General features: G+C 42.9%; 1 protein-coding gene across 1 annotated transcript in view; it reads left to right on the top strand.

Moving 5' to 3' along the window:
- Specc1 (sperm antigen with calponin homology and coiled-coil domains 1) overlaps positions 1–23,172 on the top strand; it is a 247,034-nt gene that overhangs the window by 167,544 nt on the left and 56,318 nt on the right. The window contains 3 exon segments of the mRNA XM_051168370.1: positions 11,056–11,201; positions 12,541–12,641; positions 20,252–20,333. Of these exon segments, the coding sequence (XP_051024327.1) occupies positions 11,056–11,201; positions 12,541–12,641; positions 20,252–20,333 (329 nt within the window).

Genomic DNA, 23,172 nt, shown 5'->3' on the forward strand with positions numbered 1-23,172 from the left:
CTGAGTAAGTAAGCTTGCTTTGTAAGTGGGAGGATCTGAATTTGAATTTCCAGCAGCCAGGCGTGGTGGCACACTCCTATAATCCCAGCACTCAGGAGGCAGAGGCAGGCGGATCTCTGAGTTCCAGGCCAGCCTGGTCTACAAAGTGAGTCCAGGTCAGCCAAAGCTACACAGGGAAACCCTGTCTCGAAAAAAAAAAAAAAAACAAAAATGTTGGTTATAGGCACAAGTGCCTGTAACCCCAGTGTTAGGGGGCTGCAGTCATATGGATTCAGTGGCTAGCCAGTCTAGCTTAAACAGCAATCTCAAGTTCATTGAGAGATCCTGTCTCACAAGAACAAGGCAGAGAGCAATAGAGAAAAATACTTGACATCTTTGTTTGGCCTCTGTACATACAGGCATAGGTAAGCATACTTGCACACACATATATTCACATACCAATACAGCTACCCCTCAAGTGTGTGTGTGTATATATATATACACACATACACACATACATGTGTGTATATAGTACACATATATGCATATATGTGCATATTTGTCCCCATGTATCTTAATATTTTAATACTGATATATTAACGTTGTTAATTCATTCTTTTTTTAATGTTGCCGAAGGGCTTGATTCATGAAATAAAGTCGTTATGACTATTCACGCATGAGTTATTCTAATAGCAACAGTCAATCATAAAACCAGAAATTATATGAGCGATAAAGAGAAGTATGTAAAAGTCATGGAGAATGATCACTCTCTGTAAACCCACTCTTGCGAGCAGCTGGCATTGTCCCCTTTCCTGTGCGGCTCTCCCCTCTGCTTAGATTAGGAACTATGAGTAGGCAGTGTTTCTAGATATTTTCAAGTTCTCCATTCTGAGGCTGCTTGGTCAGCTGGCCTTTTCTGTTGACTCAGAGACCCAAGAACCAGCCCTGCCATCTCTGCTTGCAGTCCTTGGAACTTTAAGGATGACCATCTGGAGATGCTAGCTGTGACTTGCAGGCCTGATATTTTACTGGACATATAAATTAGTGAATGAAAGCATAAGACATAACTTTCTCAGTCCTAGCTCCTTCTCTGGACAGTTAGGAGTAGGCATTGAAATAAAAACTCATTCAAGTTAAAACATCAAGTGTGGGCTAGGATGTACCTCAGTGGTACACTGCTTCCTTAGCATGCACCAGGCCCTGGGTTTAATCCCCAACACCAAAATAATTAATTGATTAAGTAAAAAAGCCCCACCAGATCTGTTTCCTGAGAAGTTGAGTACTGGAGTTGAGCAGATACAGGGAAGGACATAGGCACCTCAGCGTCTGGGGTTACATATAGCCCTTCTAGCAAAAAGTGTTGATGATGAGCAGGATGTGAACAGAAATCATGGATAATGGCAGGAAATATTTTTAGGGTGACTTGTCCCATTTTTACAGTGTTTATCATAATAGCATCAATAGGCACCCATGGAAGACATCGTCAAAAGAAAGCCTATTAGAAGCACTAAATATTTGCTCCCAATGAACAGCATTAACTTCCAAGATAAAATGTTTCCGATCAGTGTGTGTTGACCCTTGAGTCTCCCCCTGGACCACACATTGTCCTCAGTGCACATGTTGTCCTCACTTAGGTGGGCAGCCCGTCCCGTACAGCCCCTGCTAGAGCTGGCTTTTATTTAACTGAATGTGCACATTCGTGCTGTGCGCTAATGTCCGTTGTGTGTGCCTGTGCTGCCATGTCCTTAAAGCGCTAACATTTCGCAGCCACACAGCATGTGTTCTTTCTGTAGCTGCTGCTAAGAAGAGACGTGCATGTGGTGGAGGAATGATGCTTTCGGGTAGTAAAAGTGTCACTTGGAACTCACTGTGACCCTGAATCCCCGGTCTTCGTGGAGAGATCAGTTCCCATGGAAACCCCTAAGCAGTTTCTTATTTACCTCAGCATTACTGGGGCCCCAGGCATTTCATTAGACCCTTAAAGTAGAAATTGGTCATCTCCTATGGTCTTCTCAGCGAGCATAAGTCAGCCACTCACATATGTTGTCATAGTTTAAGTACACAGCTGTGATGTTTCCGTCTGTGTGTGCAGTGCTGAGGCTCATACCCAGGGCCCTGCACATGCTGCACAGTGCTCTATCACTGCGCTAACAGGCTAGCATAGTTTATAATCTCAAGGGCTATGTGTGCCTCTTTGTGCCTGGCCCCTCTCTCCACAGAGCTGTTTTATAAAATATGGATATGTTCTTCCTTCAGTTCTTAGACTTCGTAGGCTGGGGTAGTAAAAAGAAATCTTTTTGTTTTCTTTTGCCATTGATGATGGAAGGAGGCATGAAGCTCTGCAGATGTCTACAGATGTGCATTCTGAGTAGCTCTACTTCACCAGGACAGGTCTTGGAGAAGTTCTGGTGGAAGGAACAGAGTAATACAGCATTTTGAAGTCTTTGCCATTTTCTTTGTCCAAAAGCATTAGTTTCCAAAAAAAAATTTTTGCAGCAATTGATATGAAAACACAGTGGCCATATTCTGGGTATTAGCTCCTCCCTGTGAGACAGACAAGCTGGTAGCTCCTGTGTTTGTAAACAAAGATGCCATTGGCTTATATAACTCCTTTACCAGCCTTCCCTCCCATTTCTATCTTCACAGCTCCATGGTCACTGTCAGCTAGCAGAGCATTTGGTGGAAGAAAGACAGCCCAGCCCTTGCCATGATTGGAAACTCCTGCCATTTCTATATGAAAGGGGGTATCTGTAGAGGAGATTGCCACCGTGTAAAGAGCTCACTTGTCTCCTATGCCAGTCACTATCCCATACAAAGTCATTACAGCCAGAGTTTCTTTAGCTTCCTCCTTCACAGTGGAATCAACTTTCTGCATGATCATGTGTCCAAAAATGTCTCCCTCTTTTTTTCTCAGAAAATTTAGCATCCTCTCTCTCTCTCTCTCTCTCTCTCTCTCTCTCTCTCTCTCTCTCTCTCTCTCTCAAGAATAAAAAATGAAGTTCTGAAAAACAAAATACAAGTCTTGTGAAAAAAATATTTTATATGTAATTAGAATACACAAAGTGAATAGTGGCATAGCAAGCCCCAGGTATTGGTGAGCACATCCCATATGGGCTCCGCTTTCTGGTGTTTACTTTTATGCTGCCCACTTGAATATATGATTCAACAATCTTGGAATTCAAGATACTTATATCAAAATAAGAAGCCATCTGCATAGGTGCCTTAGACTGGAGAAGTTAAAGTTCTGTTCCTGATACTGAGGCTTCCTTGAGCCTTTTTAAAGTTGTGTTCTCATTTCATTACCTCACCTGAAGCAAGCTGCCCCTGAGCTTTGGTTGGTTTCTGGGGTCTCTGATGGGCTGACCGTACACACGTTTGGTTGATGATAAAGGATGCAGTTAGGTGACAGTGCCAGTGAACCCTAGCAAACTAATGAAGGACAGCTTACCTCAAAAGCCTCACAAATGAAACTCACCATGGAAACTTAAAGACTTTCAGTGCAGAAGCACACTGCACAGAGTGGTCTGGAATGCAGCAAGAGACTTGACTTTTGGACATACATGTATTTGTGAAGACCTGTATCTGATTCAGCAAACCCATCAGGCAAAAACCTACTGTGATTCTCATGTGAGGGGCAGCTCCAGTGTTTCCATGTGGGGGTTCCAGCTAGCTACATCATGCTAGAAGACGTGAGTTCATCTCTAGTAAAAGGATAGTTAAGATTGGGAATTTTTCTTAAACTCAGGAAGACATTTTGAGGTATTAACTTTGAGAGCACAAATTTTACTAGGAAAATTTAGCTTGGTATGAGAAAGAAAAGACATTGATATCTCCTGTAAACATAATGTAGAAACTAGCTGGGCTCATCCAAGTAGGACTGGAGTTTGTGTTCTGAAAAATCTTTTCCTCAGATTAAGAATTCTAAGATGACTTAAAATTTATGTGCCGAATTTTTTTAATGTATAAACAATGAGAAAGATGGACCCTCAGTTTCATGTGCACAGCTATATTTGCAGTTGTGTATCAATCTGTCTTTACTCTGGGTACTATTGACTGTTTTTATATGTGTTTATGATGTGCTAAATAAATGGTATTCAGAGGAATCTGTGGTTTGAATTTTAATCACTGGGCTGCATTTCTGCAGGGCTCTTATGAACTTTGTTTGAAAATTTTGCCTGAATATAATTTCAGAACCTTTCTTGTTTTCCAAGTTGGGAATGGAGCCTCTACAGACACTGTGTGGATAGCAAGCACTCCACCACTTCAAGCCCTTAATGCTTTCATATACTAGAAGCTGTTTGTATTTTCCTTTCTTTCTTGGGGTTTTGTTTGTGTTTAAGATTTTTTTTCTACTCCAGGTTTTGTAAATACTCCATTATGTTTTCTTTATTTCACACGCATGTCGACATTCACACCCAGACATTTGATCCCCCTGTGTTTATGAATCTGATGTAACATCCAGTCCCCTTTCTTCCATATGCGTAACCAGTCAATACAGCACAATTTATTACCAAGATAACTCTTCCCTACTGAATGGAAATGTCACTTCCATTATTTACTTCACCTGTGCTTCCTGTGCTGGCCAGGCCTTTCCAAACATGCCCTCCTTTCATTTTCTTTTGAGTTAGTTCTGCTTCAGAATATTTTAATGAGCTGCTTCTTCTTCTTCTTCTTCTTCTTCTTCTTCTTCTTCTTCTTCTTCTTCTTCTTCTTCTTCTTTTCTCTCTCTCTCTCTCTTTCTCTCTCTCTCTCTCTGTGTCTCAGCTTTTCATTTAAAGTTATCAGCTTGTAAGCCATGGTGCCACATGATTATAAATTCAGCCCTTGGGAGGTATGAGGCCGAAGGATGAGAAATTCAAGGTTATCCTTGGTTACCCAGTAAGTTTGAGGCCAGCCAGGACTACTATCTCAAAAACAAGGAAAAAATAAAGAAAAAGTCAATAATTAAGATTGTCTTATTTCATCTTTTTCCTATTTTATGTAACTTTAAGGTGGATATAATCAAATGCCTCTTTCCTTTCATAAACTTATAAAAGACTATTCTCTCCTAAATGTGATTCTTATGTCCTATAGATTAGGACTTTTAAGTTAAAATAATTTTTTTTTAATGTTTTTATGTGAAGACATGTTTCTGTTCATTGAAAACTTGCTTAAATGGCCAGGTATGTTAGGGCCTGACCTTTGACTTGAGTATCTGTAGATTATGCCTGGATATACCACTTTGCCTACTGATGCTTCAAATCAACTAGAGGGAAAGCTCTCAAAGTGAATCGTACTTCAAATAGTATGCAATGGGAGAAGGTACCCAGCACGGGAAGTTCCTGCTAAGTGGTGGTGGCACACGCCTTTAACCCTAGCACTAGGCAGAGGCAGGTGGATCTCCTTACTTCGAGGCCAGCCTGGTCTACATAGTGAGTTCCAGGACAGCCAGGGCTACACAGTGAGACCCTGTCTAGGGGGAAAAATCCTTGGCATGTAGTTTCTTCTCTGGCTGTGGAAGCCACATTTCTGGCTCTGTTTGTGCTTAGCCATTGTCCATGTTAGATATAGCCCATGGCTTTCCTGACCATGCCCAGGATAGTTCTTCTATGGACGTCTCAGGTGGTGCTGTGTGAGAGTGTGCCTTTTGTTCTTGGCTTCATGTTCCTCTCCAGCCCTGGCCCTGGAGGGTAAAGGATCCAAGCAAGGTAGACCCCTATCTTTATCCTTTTTGTGAGGTAATTGGGGCAAAGCCCTTGGTGAGCCCCCACCCCATGTACATGTATACACTTCTGTTTGTAGCAGAGAGTCTTAAATGTTTGTTTTTTGAGTCAGGGTCTCACCACATAGTCCTGTCTGGCCTAGAACTCACTATGTTGACCCGGCTGGCCTCAAACTCATAGAGATCTGTCTGCATACCTTTGACCCTGACTCCTGAGTACTAGGATTAAAGTTTAAGCCCTTCCTTAGTTTCTATTGCTGATGGAAGACGCTTAACTGCTTTGATTCTTCTTGATGGGATTTAGAAAGATGTGTTTGTGTTACCATTCTACCTGATTTCCCCCTTATTCTGTATGCTTCTACTGAAACTAGAAAGTGAGTTTCAGAGGATGCTATTTGATGCCTGGGATCAAATACTTCATATTTTTTTTCTTATAACAAGAGTAGCAAGCTTCTTTTAGATTTGTTTAAAACATTATTTTGAGAAAATGACGTCCCAGGTAAAAGCAAAGAATGTGCAAAGGCACTGGGCCAGGACATAAAAAAGAACAAAACTTAAGTGGCTGAGCTGAAATCTGAATCTTAGATGGGTGAAGGGGAGTCACAGAAGTCCACACTGGCACTGTGAGAAGCCTGGAGCCAGGCTTCAGTGTATTGTGCCAACTTAACAGGTGAAAACATATGGTTATGGGAGCCATCCTCTTTACAAATAATCTGCCAATTGTGAACGCATATCAGTGATGTGATACGACAGTTGTCAAGTAGAGTTAACACTTAAATACTTCAACAGTCATAATACACACCTTTACTTGGACCAAAATAGACAATGCCAAAAAGCAGTCAGAAAATCAGCACCATTTGAAAGCTCCGTTTCACAGCCAGCAAGGTAAGTGGCTGGTTAGAGAGGCTAGGAGGAGATTGGGATGGGAAGTCATGGACGATGCATGCATACATATGCTAAGTCAAGCCATAAAGACACATAAGGTAGACTTACAGCCAACCAGGAGGCCTGCTGCAGCTGTAGTGGTTGAAGGCATGTGCTGCCTTTTGACAGACACAACACTGGGGCATCTGGCCTCTGCTTTCTGTTCTAAGATTATGGTCTGCCGACTTCTTCATGAGTGCTGAAACAAGTATCAGTAGCCTTTTCGACGTAGGCATATTTAAAATAGAATTTGTGTACCTCTCCTAGAACATTTGTACACTACAGAGAACTTGACAAAAGCATACTACCCAAAGAGTTCAGTTTACACCCCAGATTCACCACTTATGCACCATGTAGCCTTTGTCAAAGTTTCCCTCAAAAATGAAGTAATATAAGGGATTTCTGAAGGAAATTAAGCCAGGCAGTGGTCTCTGTGAGTTCGAGGCCAGCCTGGTCTACAGAGTGACTTCAAGGACAGCCAAGGATACACAGAGAAACCTTGTCTTGAAAACCCAAAAACATTAAGCTTTCAGATACTCCTTCCTCAGCCTCCCCAGGGCTGGGACATAGATAAAGGTTTGTGTGGCACATTGCATTTCCTGGAATATACAATAGAGATATATCGTGTGTGTTCATTTTACTAAGTTACTTTATAGCTTTGTATGTGATAGCAGGCACGTTTTGTTTCTGTTTTAGATGTGATTGCTAACCAGAAGGTAGCTATTTCCTGTAGGGGATGGCTGAGGGAAAGCGGAAACTACAAACTGCTCTAGGGAAAACTAATGTGTTGGTCTTACTAAACACTGGAGTGTTTGTGTTCATATTTTGAAACCACCAAAAGCTGTGCTTTTGGGTGGCTTAGATTTCTGAGACATATTTGACCCACATGTGATATAACCTAGAGGCTATAATTAGCCCTGAACAAATGCTTAGTCAAGTGTGTTATTTTTCATTTCCCCTTTACTGATAGTATTTGCTAAGATATTCCTGGTTGTATGATGAAATATTTTTTAATACTCATTATATTCCTATTCCTTATGGGAACACAGAAAACGTAATCATTCATTTATTGCTTGGGCCATAACAACTCTTAGACAATCCAGTACAAGGAATTATAGGTTTGTTCACAGTTAAATTATGGGTCAAATATTTTATATTTGACCATTTTAGATTATAGGGTTTTTTTCCTTCACTTTTCCCCCAGGAGACGGGGTTTTTCTGTGTAGCCTTGGCTGTCTTGGACTTGCTTTGTAGATCAGGCTGGCCTCGAACTCCCAAAAATCCTCCTGCCTCTACATCCCTGGAGTGCTGGAATTACAGGCATGTGCCATCACACCTGGCTATTTTCTCAGGCTTTTTGGGGGGGAGGGCAGATACTTGCATGTAATTAGATATACCTCCTCAAATTCACTGATGTTTCATATACACTTTACATAGTCAGAAGGTGGCTTCACATTATACTTCCAATGGACCCACAACCTGACGTGGGGTCAAGTATGGAATTTCCACCATTGGCACCATATTGACATTGAAAAGATCAAGTGATTTTTAAAAAGACTATATACATATACATACGCACACATATGAGGCTTTTGCCTGTATGTATGTATATATATTATGTGCATTCCCGGTGCCCACGAACATTAGAAGAGGGTGTCTGATCTCCTGGAACTGGAGATACAAACAGTTGTGAGCTGCTGTGTGGGTGCTAGGAATGAAATCTGGGTCTTCTAGAAGAGCAGTCAGAGCTGAGCCATCTCTCCAGTCCCTAATTTCAGATGTTTGAGCATCTCAAATTTCAGCTTTTCAGATGAGAATATCCAGACTTTATTCTTATGATTAAAGCCAGTGGTCGGTGGGTATCGTCTTGGGACATGTGAAAACCGGCATTCGTTACATCAGTTCATACTGCTATGTCCTCTTGAGGCCTAAATGACTCTTCCTGTTTATCATTTAATGTTTCAAATTACTGGGAAACTTAGACACCTAAAAAGAATAATTTCCAGGGAACCTCCATTTTGTTGCTATTAAATTAACAAGGAATGACATGTAATGCCTTGGATGCTCTCTGGCAATTTTCCAGTTAAATGGAATGGAGGGTGGCTGCTGTGGGAATAAGGTTCTTTTTCCTGTTTATACCTTCTCTCTCTCTCTCTCTCTCTCTCTCCTCTCTCTCTCTCTCTCTCTCGCTCTCTCTCCTCTCCTTTTTGTGTTTGTTTGGTTTTGAGACAGGGTTTCTCTGCCTTGGCTCTCCTGGACTCCCTTTTTGTAGAGCAGACTGGCCTTGAATTCACAGAGATCTGACTGCTTCTGCCTCCCAAGTGCTGGGATTAAAGGTGTGCACTACCATTCCTGGCCCAGATATCTATTTCTCTCTGTCTCTGTCTCTGTGTCTCTGTTTCTCTCTGTCTCTGTCTCTCTGTCTCTGTCTCTCTCTGTCTCTGTTTCTCTGTTTTTCTCTGTCTCTGTGTCTCTGTCTGTGTATCTCTGTCTCTCTGTCTGTCTGTCTGTCTGTCTGTCTCTCTCTCTCTCTCTCTCTCTCTCTCTCTCTGCAGCCTTGACTGTTCTAGACTTGCTGTATAGACCAGACTGGCCTCAAACTCACAGAGATCCACCTGCCTCTGCCTCCCGAGTACTGGGATTACAGGTGTAGGCCACTGCACCCAACTCAGACCTGATCTCTTAACCTGGTTTCGTTTTCTTTCTGCATATCTACCTGCTATTTTTTTCTTTTTTCTTTAATTCCTGTAATTGTTTTCTTATTTGAGATGGAATCTTTCCATTTTGCCCAGCCTGGCTCAATCCTAGGCTCAAGTAATCTTCTATTGGCCTCCTGAGTATCTTGGACCACAGGTCACACAATCACACTGGCCCATCATTTGATTTTATATCATGTAACACAAGGTAGGAAACACTACCACCACCTCTTCACAGCAAATCATTAGAAATTAATTTAAAACAATAGTCAGGTGGTGTTGGCACACACCTTTAATCCCAGCATTCGGGGAGGCAGAGGCAGGCGTATCTCTGTGAGTTCAAGGCCAGCCTGGTCTACCGAGTAAATTCTGGGACAGCCAGGGCTACACAGAGAAACCTTGTCTTGGAGTGGGTGGGGGATGTGATTTTCTCCCAAGGGAGTTTTCATTTACTGATTTTTTTTTTTTTTTTTTCATTCAAAAAGACGGTCTGTGCAGACAAAAGTGTAGGAGAGAGCAGTTGGAGTGTTTTAACTTAGCTTCACGCAAGTTTAGCCTATTTGCGTTGATTATAAAGCAGTAGAAGAAAGCTAACAGATTAAGTAAATTCTACTGTAGGAGCTTATGTGTAGCTAGATTAGTTTCAAAACATGGGGGAATATTTTAAACCTTCACTGACCTTATTAAAATATATTTCCAGCAATATTCTGTTTGGGCCTTTCTCATAAATTACTCCTCTTGCACAACAGCTGTGACAACACGATATAATAAAAAGTGCAGCGATTTAGCAACAGGGAGGTTGGGAGTTCTCATCGTGGCCCATTCACAAGGAGATTAAATGACATCCTAAAATCCTCTAGATAAGGAAGCCGCACATGAGAGCTGAGTCATACGGCCTGTCTTTAATCATCTTCCCTGTGAGTCTCTGCTGGTGTTTAGAAACCACACAGCCTAGAAGAAAATTGCACGAGAGTTGAAGCTTCGCATAGAACTTCCGTATTTACTCTCGGGGCAGGTTACATACGAAGGACTGGTCTATATCATGGGTCGCACTTCAGTTGGCTTAGGCATAAAAGTATTAAGTAGCTTGCAGAATTGACAAGTAAAAGTTGTAGACTGCGCTTCCAGGAACAGGAAGTTGCAGCACCTCCAGACTACTGAAAGACCTGCTGCCTCCACCATGATGGGAACCCTAAACCAGGAGGTGGCCTGCCTATTTAAAAAGCTGCAACCACAGTTCCTAGCCCCAGAAAGGAGCACCTTGTCTCAGTTACAATCTGTGTTAACATAATAAATGCTCATGTCCTGGCTCTGGCCCAAGCCTCTGATGGGGATCCTAAGTTATATGAAACCTTGGCTAAGCGAGAGTCTTGGGATTCACTTCTCCAGCCTCTGAGTGTGCCTTGTGTGGTTTGGAGCACATGCCAACAGGCCAGACCATTGTGTAAATTGCCGATAGTTATTTATGATAAATAACACTTGTGTGTTTCTTCACATTTGCAGAGATATTCATGTATTTTTTACTTAATTATATCATTTTATTTATAGATATATTATTTATGACCGTTTCATAAGAAAGTGTAAAAAGTTGATGGCAGTATTTACTTTATTAACTAAAAATTCAAAATGATTAAAATTGGGGTTCCCCTCCCGGCTTTGTGTATTTTGTCCATATTGGTTTTGTTTTCATACATGTCTTTTCTCCCACTGACGACACCCTCCACCTTTTCAATTTGATGTGCCTTTGCCATACAGACCTGTGACTGAAGAGTCAGAACCCCCGGAGGGCGATGCTGCTGGCCGCTGGCGTGGAGTCTATGTCAACAGAACATCTGCAGCTCCTTCAGACTCTGCAACCACTGTAAAGTCACTGATCAAGTCATTTGACTTAGGACACTCAGGTATTTTACAAAACTAAACATCCAAACCCTAGCCTACATACCAAGCCTGTCTGCCACACAGGCCACAAGTTGATAGAACCACAGGTTCACTCTAGCTCATGCGACTCTGTGCGGGATCTGTGAGGCCATGGGTAATACTGAGGCAGCCTCCTTTTAATGCCTCCCTGTCCTTCCTCCCACTTCATCACATCCCTGGCTCATAGAGCCATCATTTTCAGGGCCTTCTTTCTGTATTCAGAGAACCAGCAAGGGTGGCCAGCAGCTTCATCTTCCAGGAAGTGAGCATCACCCCTTGCTAAGAGTTTCACCATCCTCACTTGCAATATGCTATTAGACTTTTTTCTGCTTGGTCTTACATGTGAGCTTTTCTACTGATCTGTCTGTTGCTTCTGATCTTGGGTTTGTTGCCAGCTTTTACTGGAATAGTCTGACTCACAACTTCCCTGTGGTTGTGCATCTTTTGTTTTTATTTTTTGTTTTTCGAAAGAGGGTCTCTCTGTGTAGCCTTGGCTGTCCTGGACTCCCTTTGTAGACCAGGCTGGCCTTGAACTCACAGCGATCCACCTGTCTCTGCCTCCCAAGTGCTGGGATTACAGGTGTGCACCACCGCGCCCAGCTGGTTGTGCATCTTACACACATGAGGCAGTCACACATCCATCCTTTAAGCACTTTGCACAGATATAGTGTGTTGGAGAAATGTTTTACATCTGTTCATAATAGAGATAATGTCTTTCTTCTGACTGCCACAGATGTGTGCCATATTGGAAAACTGGAGCAGTGGCTAACTCTAGGGAGAACTGGCTGTCCCAGCTAAAATCTTCTCCAGATTACTTAAATTAAGATTAGACTCACCGTATTGAGAGACAGGAGAACGCAGTGAGTCAGTGTATAGTGAGAGCATGACTCATCAGTGATGACATGTGTGTTAATGATCCCGCTGCGTCCCCCAGAGAAACCTCATCACACATTCCCTTTCCGCTTCCTCCATGCTGACCTCTGAGACCAACTCTCACTCGACTAGCTCCTCTCCTTTCACTTCCCCAGTCCAGCTCCAGTGCAGAGGAGAAAAGGATATCACAGATTACACCTGACGTGTGGCACGTGTGTTTTGAGACAAGGTCTCTCTATGTAGCATAATTGTCCTGGAGCAAGCACGTAGATCAGGTTGACCTCTGTCTCTCTCCTGCGTGCTGGGACTAACTTATGCGCCACCACACCCAGCTAACTCATCGTAAGACTTTCTAGTTGCCAAAAAAGGGAAACATTAAAAAAAAAAAACACCATTATTTTCAGTCTTGAACTGGATTTAAGTATTTGTGTTCCAATCTCCTCTTGGCAGGTGGAGCTGGACAGAGTATTTCTGTCCACAAGACTCCCAGAAGCCCCCTGAGTGGAATCCCGGTGAGGACTGCTCCGGCAGCTGCTGTCTCTCCAATGCAGGTATATAAGAACCCGGAGGCAGCTCCTTGTGTTAACCTTCTAGTGCTCTTCACACGTGAGTGTGTGCCGGTGAGCAGGACTTGTGAATTGGGTGTACATCATGCCAGGACGCAGTTCACTTTACTGTTGGAGTGTAAGACCTGTGACAACAGAGATATTTTGGCATTTTGCTCACTACTAGATCTCTTGGCTCGAACAAGGGGTTGACAGTAACATTACATCAGAGCTCAATGAATTCTGTTAATCAAGTAAAAGGAATATATCAGAGGAACTTCAAATGTTACTCTTCGGTGAAATAGTCATTTTTTAAGGCTTGCATCTACATCGTATGCAGTTACTTAGTCACTCTTGATGGCTGTTTCAGTCACTGTGGATTTAACTTAGTGCAAAGACAATACAGTGTGCAAACTCTTGACCTTGAAGGACTATTTCCACATGAGAGCATATCAAGATTCGTTCCAGAATTTTGGAAATTACTGTAGTTAGCTGAAAGGAATTCAGTTCAGAGGCTTTGGGGTTTCAAGGGTTAGGAAGGTGACTAAAGCCTTGGTGAGCTCACACACACGGCTTCCTCACATCTCAAGTTGGCCCTTAAATGCACTCCTGGTTTCCCTTGATTCAGAGCCTCTGCCACTAAGTGCTCGTTTGGAGCCATGGCCTCCATCAGCACCTCAGATCAGCGTCAGGACTGTATACCACATGTGCGTGACGGCAGTAAAACACATGCCTCATCATACCCCTTAAAGCTGTGGGATCAGACAGCAGAGCGCCTCTGCACCAGGAAAGCAAATGTACCCACAGCCAGCAGAAGCAGTAGGAGGGCAGCTGCACCCTCCTGGTGAATGGGCCTGTGTGACAGAAACCGAGTGACACGGTGACCCAAGCTCTAAGGAGGTTAGAAAGCATACCCTTTAGCTTTCCAGTCTTTATCATAGTGAGCAACTGCAATGCAGTTGAGGCAGCTCGTCCTTAGGACTCTAGCAGTCGCTTCCTGGAAAAGGCAAGTGTCTTACTAAGGGAGATGGAGTGGCTCTGTCCTCACTGAAGATGCATGGCCCTTCCATACCCTCTTTGCTCACATAGAAAGTGCTTTTTCAGCAGGGCGTGGTGGCGCACGCCTTTAATCCCAGCACGTCAGAGGCCGATCTCTGTGCGTTTGAGGCCAGTCTGGTCTACAAAGTGAGTCCAGGACAGCTAAGGTAACACAGAGAAACCCTGTCTCGAAAAAGAAAGGAAGGAAGGAAAGAAAGACCATTTCCTTTTGGGCTGGAGAGATGGCTCAGAGGTTAAGAGCACTGTCTGTTCTTCTAAAGGTCCTGAGTTCAATTCCCAGCAACCACATGGTGGCTCACCACCATCTGTAATGAGATCTGGTACCCTCTTCTGGGGCACAGGCACACATGCAAGCAGAATGCTGTATAAATAATAAATAAAAAAATTTTTTTTAAAAAAGGAAAGTGTTCTTTCCCAAGAACTTTGACATTCTTCACACATGTCGAGGATTTTACTAAGTGAGGTGACACTTGGTTTCACTTTTGTGGGTTGTGCATTTCTTTATACATGACTATGTACTGCCCCTTTACGTCTTCCATGTATGTACTTACCTTCATGTTGACCACTTTTCTATGTGGCTGAGATTTTTTTTTCATATTTATAAGATACTTTGATATATTCTCCTTAACCTTTGTTTTTATAAAGAATACTTCTGTTAGGGCCTGGAGAGATGGCTCAGTGATTAAGGCGACTTAACTGCTCTTGCAGAGGATCCAGGTTTAGTTTCTAGCACTACCTCACAACTGTCAGTAACTCCAGCTCCAGGAGGCTAGTGTATCTGGCCTCTCCAACAGGCATATACCACACACATACATGCAATTTTAAAGTTATAAGAAAATTTCTCTTTTAAAAAGTACAAGATATCTGACTTTTTTTTTTTTAAGCTGCTGTTTTATCTTGTAACATCATAATTACCTTTTACCGAAGAGATGGTGGTTTTTGTTTTTCCTGAATTGTTTTCTCTGAAGAGAACATTGTTTTGTGTTTTCTTTCATGACTTTAAGAATTTTTGTATTTCTACTAGCTTACTAAAATATTCTTCCTTAGTATCATAGAAGACTTTTATTGTGTTGAAGGGTTTTTCTTTTGACAGGATCTCACTTGTAGCCCTGGCTGGCCTGGAACTTCCTATGTAGATCAGGCTGGCCTTGAAGTCACAGAGATCTGCCTACTCTGCCTCCAGAATGCTGTGATCAAAAGCATTACAAGCTAGGCAGTTGTGGTGCACCCTTTAATCCCAGCACTCAGGAGGTAGAGGCAGGTGGATCTCTGTGCACTGGAGCCCAGCCTGGTCTACAGAGCTAGTTCAGGACAGCCACGGCTGTTATACAGAGAAACCCTGTCTCAAAAACAAAACAAAACAAAAATCAAACAAGCAAGCAAACAAACAAAAGCACTCACACTTTAGAACTCTCAGAAACATGAGTTTGGATCTAAGTGCTCTTCCCCTACCTCCACCGCCTCCTGGCCCAAGTAAATCTTTTGAGGAAGGTACCTCATATGGGAACCTTACCTTTACAATTATTTGCTTTCTTTCTTTTTTCTTCCTTCCTTCCTTCTTTTCTTTTTTGATACAGGGTCTGTCTGTGTACCCCTAGCTGTCCTCAGCTTGCTTTGTAGACCAGGCTAGCCTTGAACTCAGAGATGCACCTACCTCTGCCTCCCAAGTGCTGTGATTAAAGAAAGGCACAGCTATTCATTTTCAAATACAGAGTCTTTTAGTCAGTTCATAGACTCCCAGGCCCATAGGATAGATAACACTGAAAGACTAAAACTCACAACAAACAATAAACAACAGAAACAGGCATGATATATTCATATATATGAACCTATTAAAAATTGCATGATTTAGGCTGGGCATGGTGGCTCCCGTCTTTAATCCCAGTACTCAAAAGTCAGGGGCAGGGGAGTTCAAGGCCAGCCTGGTTACCGAGCAAGTTCCAGGACAGCCAGGGCTATACAGAGAAATCCTGTGCCAAAAGCAACAGCAACAAAAACCGCATGACTTTAATAAAGACTCAAATGTATAAATTAAATTATAAGTTAAACATCTACTGGGGACATTTGAGGGACTAGGCGGTGAAAACATTTAAGCTGAAGTGCAGATAATAAGAAGGGAAGAGTGAAAAGGTCTGCTGTGGAGTTCCTAGAAGGGGTGGGGTCAGACCTGGCAGGAAAGAGTGAAGGGATAATAGCCAAGAGTTTCCAGAGCTGATAAAAGATACGCAGCCACAGGAGAGAATGATAAAGAACCCAAGCTAGACGTGTACAAAGACACCCACACCTGGGTACGTTAGTTAAAACTGCTAGAGACGGCCAGGTGTGGTGGCACCCCTTTGATGCCAGCACTTGGAGGCTGAGGCAGGTGGATCTCTGTGAGTTGGAGGCCAGCCTGTTCTACAAAGAGTCCAGGACAGCCAAGGCTACACAGAGAAACACCATCTTAGGGAAAACAAACAAACACCACCAAAAACAAAAACGGCTAGTGACAAAGGAAACACTGTAGGACACTCAGGGCAGGACCTCTGGTGACCGAGGAGCCAGGACAAAAGCACAGCTTCTCCATAGTGATGGAAGACAGAAGGAGAGCAACTGAAGGAGAACAGTTGCTTCCAGAGATTCCTTTTGACCTCTGCTGGTACCCTTATATGACGACATACACAGACGGACAGACAGATGTACCTAGGGACAAATAAGTCTTTTTTTGTAATGATAAGAAAATATTATAAATTATTACTCTGTACTGATAACTTTGAAAAAAATCTTAGAAAAATCATATAGAAGTTTTTTGGGTTTTTTTGTTTTGTTTTGTTTTTTTCCGAGACAGGGTTTCTCTTTGTAGCCATAACTATCCTGGACTTGTAGACCAGGTTGACCTCGAACTCACAGAGATCCACCTCCTCTGCCTCCCTGAGTACTGGGATTAAAGATGTGTATCACCACGTCTAGCTGAAAATCATAAAAAGGTTTGTTCTAATAGCCTGGAATTTATTCCTACAAAGGAAACTCCAGACCCAAAATGCTTTGCTTTTGGTTTTTTGGGTTTTGGTTTGGTTTGGTTTTTGGTTTTTGGAGACAGGGTTTCTCTGTGTAGTCTTGGCCGTCCTTGACTCACTCTGTATAGCCCAGGCTGGCCTCAAATTCACAAAGATCCGCCTGCCTCTGCCTCCCAAGTACTGGAATTAAAGGCATGCACCACTAATGCCTGGCCCAAAATGCTTAATAATAAAATCTGAAACACTTGAGGAAGGGAGTAACATCAATGTTTATCATGAATTCAGACAAAGACTAGAAAACAGGGACAAACTTTTCAACTCATGAGACAGGGTAATTTTATTATTTCTGTCAAGAACAGTAAAAGGTTAGGCATGGTGGCACATGCCTTTAATGCTAGCACTCGGGAGGCAGAGGCAGGTGGATTGCTGCAAGTTCAAGGCCAGCCTGGTCTACAAAGCAAGTCTAGGACAGCCAAGGCTACACAGAGAAACCCTGTCTCGAAAAAAAAAAAAAAAAAGAAGAAGAAGAAGAACAGTAAAAGATAGGACAATTAAAAGGTCAGTCTCTCATGATCCTCCATGTAAAATTCTTTTTTTTTATATTTTATTAATTTATTCATATTACATCTCAATTGTTATCCCATCCCTTGTATCCTCCTTATGTAAAATTCTTGAACAAAATTTTGTCAAACCTAATTGAGCAATATATGAAAAACACCATGGCCTAGAGTAACTTGAGGAGGAAAGGGTTTATTTTATTTCCTCTTATAGCTTGTAGCCATCACTGAGGAAACTTGGGGCAAGGCAGGAACCTTGCAGATGCCATGGAGGAGTGCTGCTTACTAGCTTGCTTCCCATGGCTTGCTCAGCCTGCTTTCTGGTAATCCAGGACCACCAACCCAGGAGTGGCATCACTCCATGTGTTGGGCCCTCCCACATCAATCATTAATCAAGAAAATGCCCTGCAGGCTTGCCCACAGGCTAATCTGGTGGGGGCATTTCTCCACTGAGGTGCCCTCTTCCTAAATGACTCCAGCACATGGCAAGTTGACATAAAACTAGTAAGCATAGTCAATTATGTAAGCTGTGTTTTCCTAATTGTGACACATAGATGCCAGTATTCACTCATGTGTACTCTCTCAAATTCTTATTTTTTAAAAAAGAAATATATGAATGGGTATTTTGCCTGCATCTGTATTTTTGTACTATGGGCATGCCTAGTGCCGTTGGAGGCCAGAAAAGGGTATCAGATCCTCCGGAACTAGAGTTACAGGTAGTGGCCAGCTGCCATATGGGTGCTAGGAACTGAATCCAGCTCCTCTGGAAGAGCAGCCAGTGTTCTTGACCATTGCACCCTATCTCCAGCCCATCTCTCTCGTCAGTTCTTTAGTATGATTTACTGTCAGTAAACATACTTCGTTGTGAAATTTTGGATGCTTTCCCATAAGACTAAATTTTAGTTAAGGATCTTTTACTTTACACACTGACCTCAAAAACAAAAACAAGATTTTAAAACATTATTTTGAACATTGTATTCTACAACAACTTTATTTGTGAGGAACATTGGGAGCCATATATTTTATGCTTAATATCAATGTAGAATGGGACTTCTTAAGGAATTCCCTTGCACTGTGTATATAGACAGTGTTCATAACACCAGTATCAAGGTCAGGCCTGCTGTTCATAGAGGGGGTAGGGCCAGTGAACTACGGAAACAATATAGCAGCTAATCCACGAGATAACATGTGCCATGAACTGCTCTGATTATTCTGAAAAATCCTCCCAGCAATCTCCATGGCACTATCAATGTCACATTATTTTCTAGCTAAAGAGCAGATAATCACATGGCCCAAAGGCACATGGCAGGTGGTGGCAATCAGGCTGCAGAGGCCCCTGTAGATCCATATAGTCACTCATACTGCAGTTTTCCTGTGAGTCTGTTATGGGGTGGATGCAGCTGGGCAGAGTCCAGCTCAGCTCCCAGCCATCATAGAGTTAACTCCAAGATGCAGTCAACAAGCAAATGGCAACACGTGTGTGTGTGTGTGTGTGTGTGTGTGTGTGTGTGTGTGTACTGAAATCTGCACTCACTCTTATCTGTAGGGACAATACTAGATATTCAATTCAAGTCTCAAATGGGATAGGCTATCTGGGCTCTTGGTTTTTTTTCAGTTCAACATAATATTGCTAACTATACAGAGAACCAGAACTTTCCCCAGAAGTAGGACAGACTGTGCCACCCAACAGCAGTTGCTGGGCAAACATCTAGGAAATTTCCATTTCTTGGTTATTGTGAGTATGTTGCAATCAGCATGAGTCTACAAATATCTCTTGAAGATCCTGATTTCAATTCTTCCGGTTAAAACCTAGAAGTAGGGTCATGCGATAGACCTATTTTGAAATGTTATTTATTTTTGAGACAGTGTCTTGCTATTTAGCTGAACTTGAGCCCACCATGTAGTCTATGATGGCCACAAACCCACAAAGATCCATCTGCCTCATTCTCCTAAGCACTGGACTTAGAGTTTTGTGCCACCAAACCAGCTTTATTTTGAATTTTTTGAGGAACCTTCATTCTATTTTCTCTAGTATCGTTATATGCCTACCAATAGTGCACAGAGATTTTAATTTTTTCATATAGTTATCAACACTCATTACTCTCTTTCTATTTTCTTTTCTTTAAATAATGGTCTTAAAAGTCCAAATGAAATGGTATCTTGTAGTTTTGATTTCTGTTTTCCTGACTGGTGATGTTGATCAGCATTGCATATACTTGTGGACCATTAAAAACCAAAAGGGGTGTGTGTGTGTGTGTGTGTGTGTGTGTGTGTGTGTGTGTGTGTGTGTGTGTGTGTGTGTACTGTGTATGTCTGTGTAGTGTATGTGTGTGGTATGTGCGTGCCTGTGCAGATATGCACATTTGTGTGTATGTGTAGAGGCCAGAGGTCAACATCAAGTAGCATGCTCATAGCTTTCCATGTTAGTTCTTGAGACAGAGTTTTCAAGTGAACCTGGAGCTGACCAATGGGCTAGATTGCTGGCTAGCAAAGCCCCCCTCTTCTGCACACCCCCCACAACTCCATGATTCTCCTGTCTTTGCTTCCCAGTGCTGAGATCATAGGCTTGATGGTCTACCTTACTTAAAGAATTATTTTTACATATCTCGTTGAGAATGTATGGGTCATTTCAGAAAGAATATTATAAAATAGATTAATAACAATTGCCTCTGGAAAAAAGAAATAGATGGTGGAAATGAAGTGGGAATTATCATTACATTGTTTTCTTTGAGCCAGGTGGGCTTATTACTGTTTGAATAATACATTTTGTTTGTTTGTTTGTTTGTTTGTTTTTCAAGGCAGGGTTTCTCTGGGTAGCCCTGGCTGTCCTGGACTAGGGTAGCCTCGAACCTCCCTGACTGCTGGGATTAAAGGTGTGTGCCGCCACCACCCAGCAGAAATCAGTTGTTTTAAGAATTGTGCACAGGTACAGCAGTGTGCACTTGTGCTCTGCTGTTCTTACTTCGCAAGCTCATCATGCTGATGTGCCCTTTGGTTTTGACAGAGACATTCAACTTACAGCAGCCTGCGGCCAGCCAGCAAAGGGATGCCTCAGCGCCTAGATCTGCCGGACCTTCCCCTCTCAGGTAAGTGACTGGAAACGCAAGGACTTTTGTCCTATTTTAGTGGTGTTCACTTTTTGTTGCATGAACTTGAACTTGGAAAAACAATTAATAGTATTATTTATTTCTGCTGATCTCATCCTCTCAGGGTACACATTGTGTCCTTTAGAACCAGTTGTGCAGCTCATTCCACAAGAAATATCTCCTCACTCTGTGAGGATGCAAAAGAGATGCTAACTTGGCTAGGTTAGGGTTTTTTGTTGTTGTTTTAGCTTTTTAAATTGAATCTCAAGACATATCTTCTATTCTTTAAAAAAGTAACAATGTTTTGCAGAAATCCTTGTCTGGTTTTGCCCACTGATTCCACAGGGCTTAAAATCCACCACTTAGGTCTTGCTGCCTTTGAGTATTATCCCTTCCTCTTGTTGCTCTGTACCCTTTTCAAGTTTAACTCCTGACAGGTCACATGCTCACGTCTGCTGGGTCTCCCGTGCTGGTGGTGCAGAGGTGTAGCCATTAAAAAGGAGCATAATGGAAGCCCTGCTTGGCCTTGAGTCTCTTAGCACTGCCTCTCCCCTCCCAGCTTTGGCTTCCTGGTGCTTCGATTTCTTCATCTCTAAGATAGAAACATTCCTGGGACTAGGGAGGTGGCTCAGCAGTTAAGAGCGTTTGCTGCTTCTGCAGGACCTATGTTTGCTTCCCAGCACCCACGTGAGGTGACTCACTACCACCTCTAACTCCAGCAGGTCTGAGAACCTCTTTTGGCCTCTGGCGGCACCTCCCTTCGTGTGCCGTAAACTTAGACTCTCACATATACACATAAGTTAACATTGATCTTTTTAAAAAAAAGAAAAAAGAAACAGCTTCACTTCAAGGGGTCATTTGAAGGACTGAATCAATTCATTTAAGGCACCGAGGACACTGCCTCATGTGTTGTGGGCATCATAGGCATGCTTGCTGTTAATCTCTTTCCTTGCTGTTGTCTGCTGAGCCTGTTAACAACAGCACTTCTCGTCTGGTAAATGTTGGTGAGTTTTCTGCAGGCTTGGTTCCAGTCCCCTGCACCAGGCTAGTATCACAAGGAAGTAAGACACAAAAAAGTTACTCTCACTCTGTGTTGTAATTTAGGTATGCGATAGCGTCACATCTAAAAATACCCATAGCTTGCTTAACAATGACGTTATCACAGATGATCATCTCGGTCTTCAGCAGTTTAGCATCTTTTCTCTGACAGGGTCTTGCCTTGATGTTGAGAGCTACTAACTTAGGTCAGGTGGTGCTTGCTGAAGCCGGGATATTGGTGGCAACTCTTAAAATAAGACACCAGTGATGCTTGCCACATCACCTCACCTTGCCTTTCCCAAGGGCTTTCTCCCACCGAGCACTTCTTTCAAAATCAGAGTCACTGCTCTCAAAGCGTGGCTGCGGCCCTGAGTTTATGTCGTACTCTGAACCCTCTGTTATCATTTCAAATGTTCACAACACCTTCTCCAGGCAGAGGCTCTACCTCAGGAAATGGGTTTCTTTGCTCCTCCATAAGGAACAACTCACCACCCACGAATATTTCCTCCTGAGATGACAGCAGTTCAGTCTCCCACTCAGGCTCCATTGCCAGCCTAGTGCCTTTGCTATTTCCACGCCTGCCACACCCCATCACTGACATCTGGGACCCCTCGAAGTCATCGCTGAGGGCTGGCATCAGCTGCTTCCACTGATGTTGATATGTTTACTTCTTCCACTGGACCACCACGTTCCTTGTGACATCTGGAGCCTTGCATCCTTCCAGAAAGCATCCCATTTATTTTGCTCAGATTCACAGGAAGAATCATGATTTGTGGCAGCTATAGCTTGTGCAATGTTTGTTTAATTAAACTTGAGAGTCAGAATTACTCCTTGACTCATGGGCTATGGGACGGCTGGTGTGCCAGGAAGCATACAAAGAACATGAATTTTGTACATCAGTATCCTTGAGGGACCGACCAGGTGCACTGTCAGTGGGCAGTGAAGGCGGTGGTGTTTGGGTTTGTCTCTTATTACCGTGCCGGGGTGCGATGACTGTGTAAATATGCCTGTACCTCAGCACATACATAGGAGTCAGAACATAACTTTGTGGAGTTGGTTCTCTTCCTGCTACTTTTAGATGGTTCCCAGGTCCCAAGCCATCGGGTCCATGCAGAAGCATCTTTACCCACTCGCTGACCTACCCTGTAGGCCCTGGGCAGAATGTGGTGTTGTTATGTTGTTTTGTGTGTGTGTGTGTGTGTGTGTGTGTGTGCCTTACTGTGTAGGTGTGCACCACATATGTGCAGTGCTCAGGGAATTGGTACAGACAGCTGTGAGCTGCTATGTGAGTGCTGGTAACTGAGCTCAGGTCTTCTGCAGTGTGGTTAACCTGAGCTAACTCTACAGCCCCACAGGAGGTTTTGGGAGTGTGTGTGTGTGTGTGTGTGTGTGTGTGTGTGTGTGTGTGTGTGTGTGTGTGTGTGTGTAAGAACAGTAGGTCTTAACCATGGGCCTTAAAGAGTGTTGTCAGGAGATGCATTGCCAAGAAAGAAAGAAAGAGGGAAAAGAAAGAGAGAGAAAAAGAGAAATGCACTGCCATCTAGTCTTTGCTGTTTCCTTGAGAGTATAGGCAGAAGTGATTTCATACCGTTCTTAAACACCCCAGGGCTTGGTGAATGAGTATGGCTGCAACTTAAAGGCATTCAAGTCTGAGCACCTCTTTCCCAGAAATGGAGGGTGGAGGCCTCAACATAAGACTGAAAACCTGTCTGGCTTAAAGCTATGCCTCATTGTGTAATATCATAGCACACGCTCATTATACAGTGTAAAATAGGGAGTAACTTAGTTGCATGAACAGTGC

The sequence above is a fragment of the Acomys russatus genome, chromosome 25 (genome assembly GCF_903995435.1).
Source record: "Acomys russatus chromosome 25, mAcoRus1.1, whole genome shotgun sequence".
Classification (NCBI taxonomy): domain Eukaryota; kingdom Metazoa; phylum Chordata; class Mammalia; order Rodentia; family Muridae; genus Acomys; species Acomys russatus.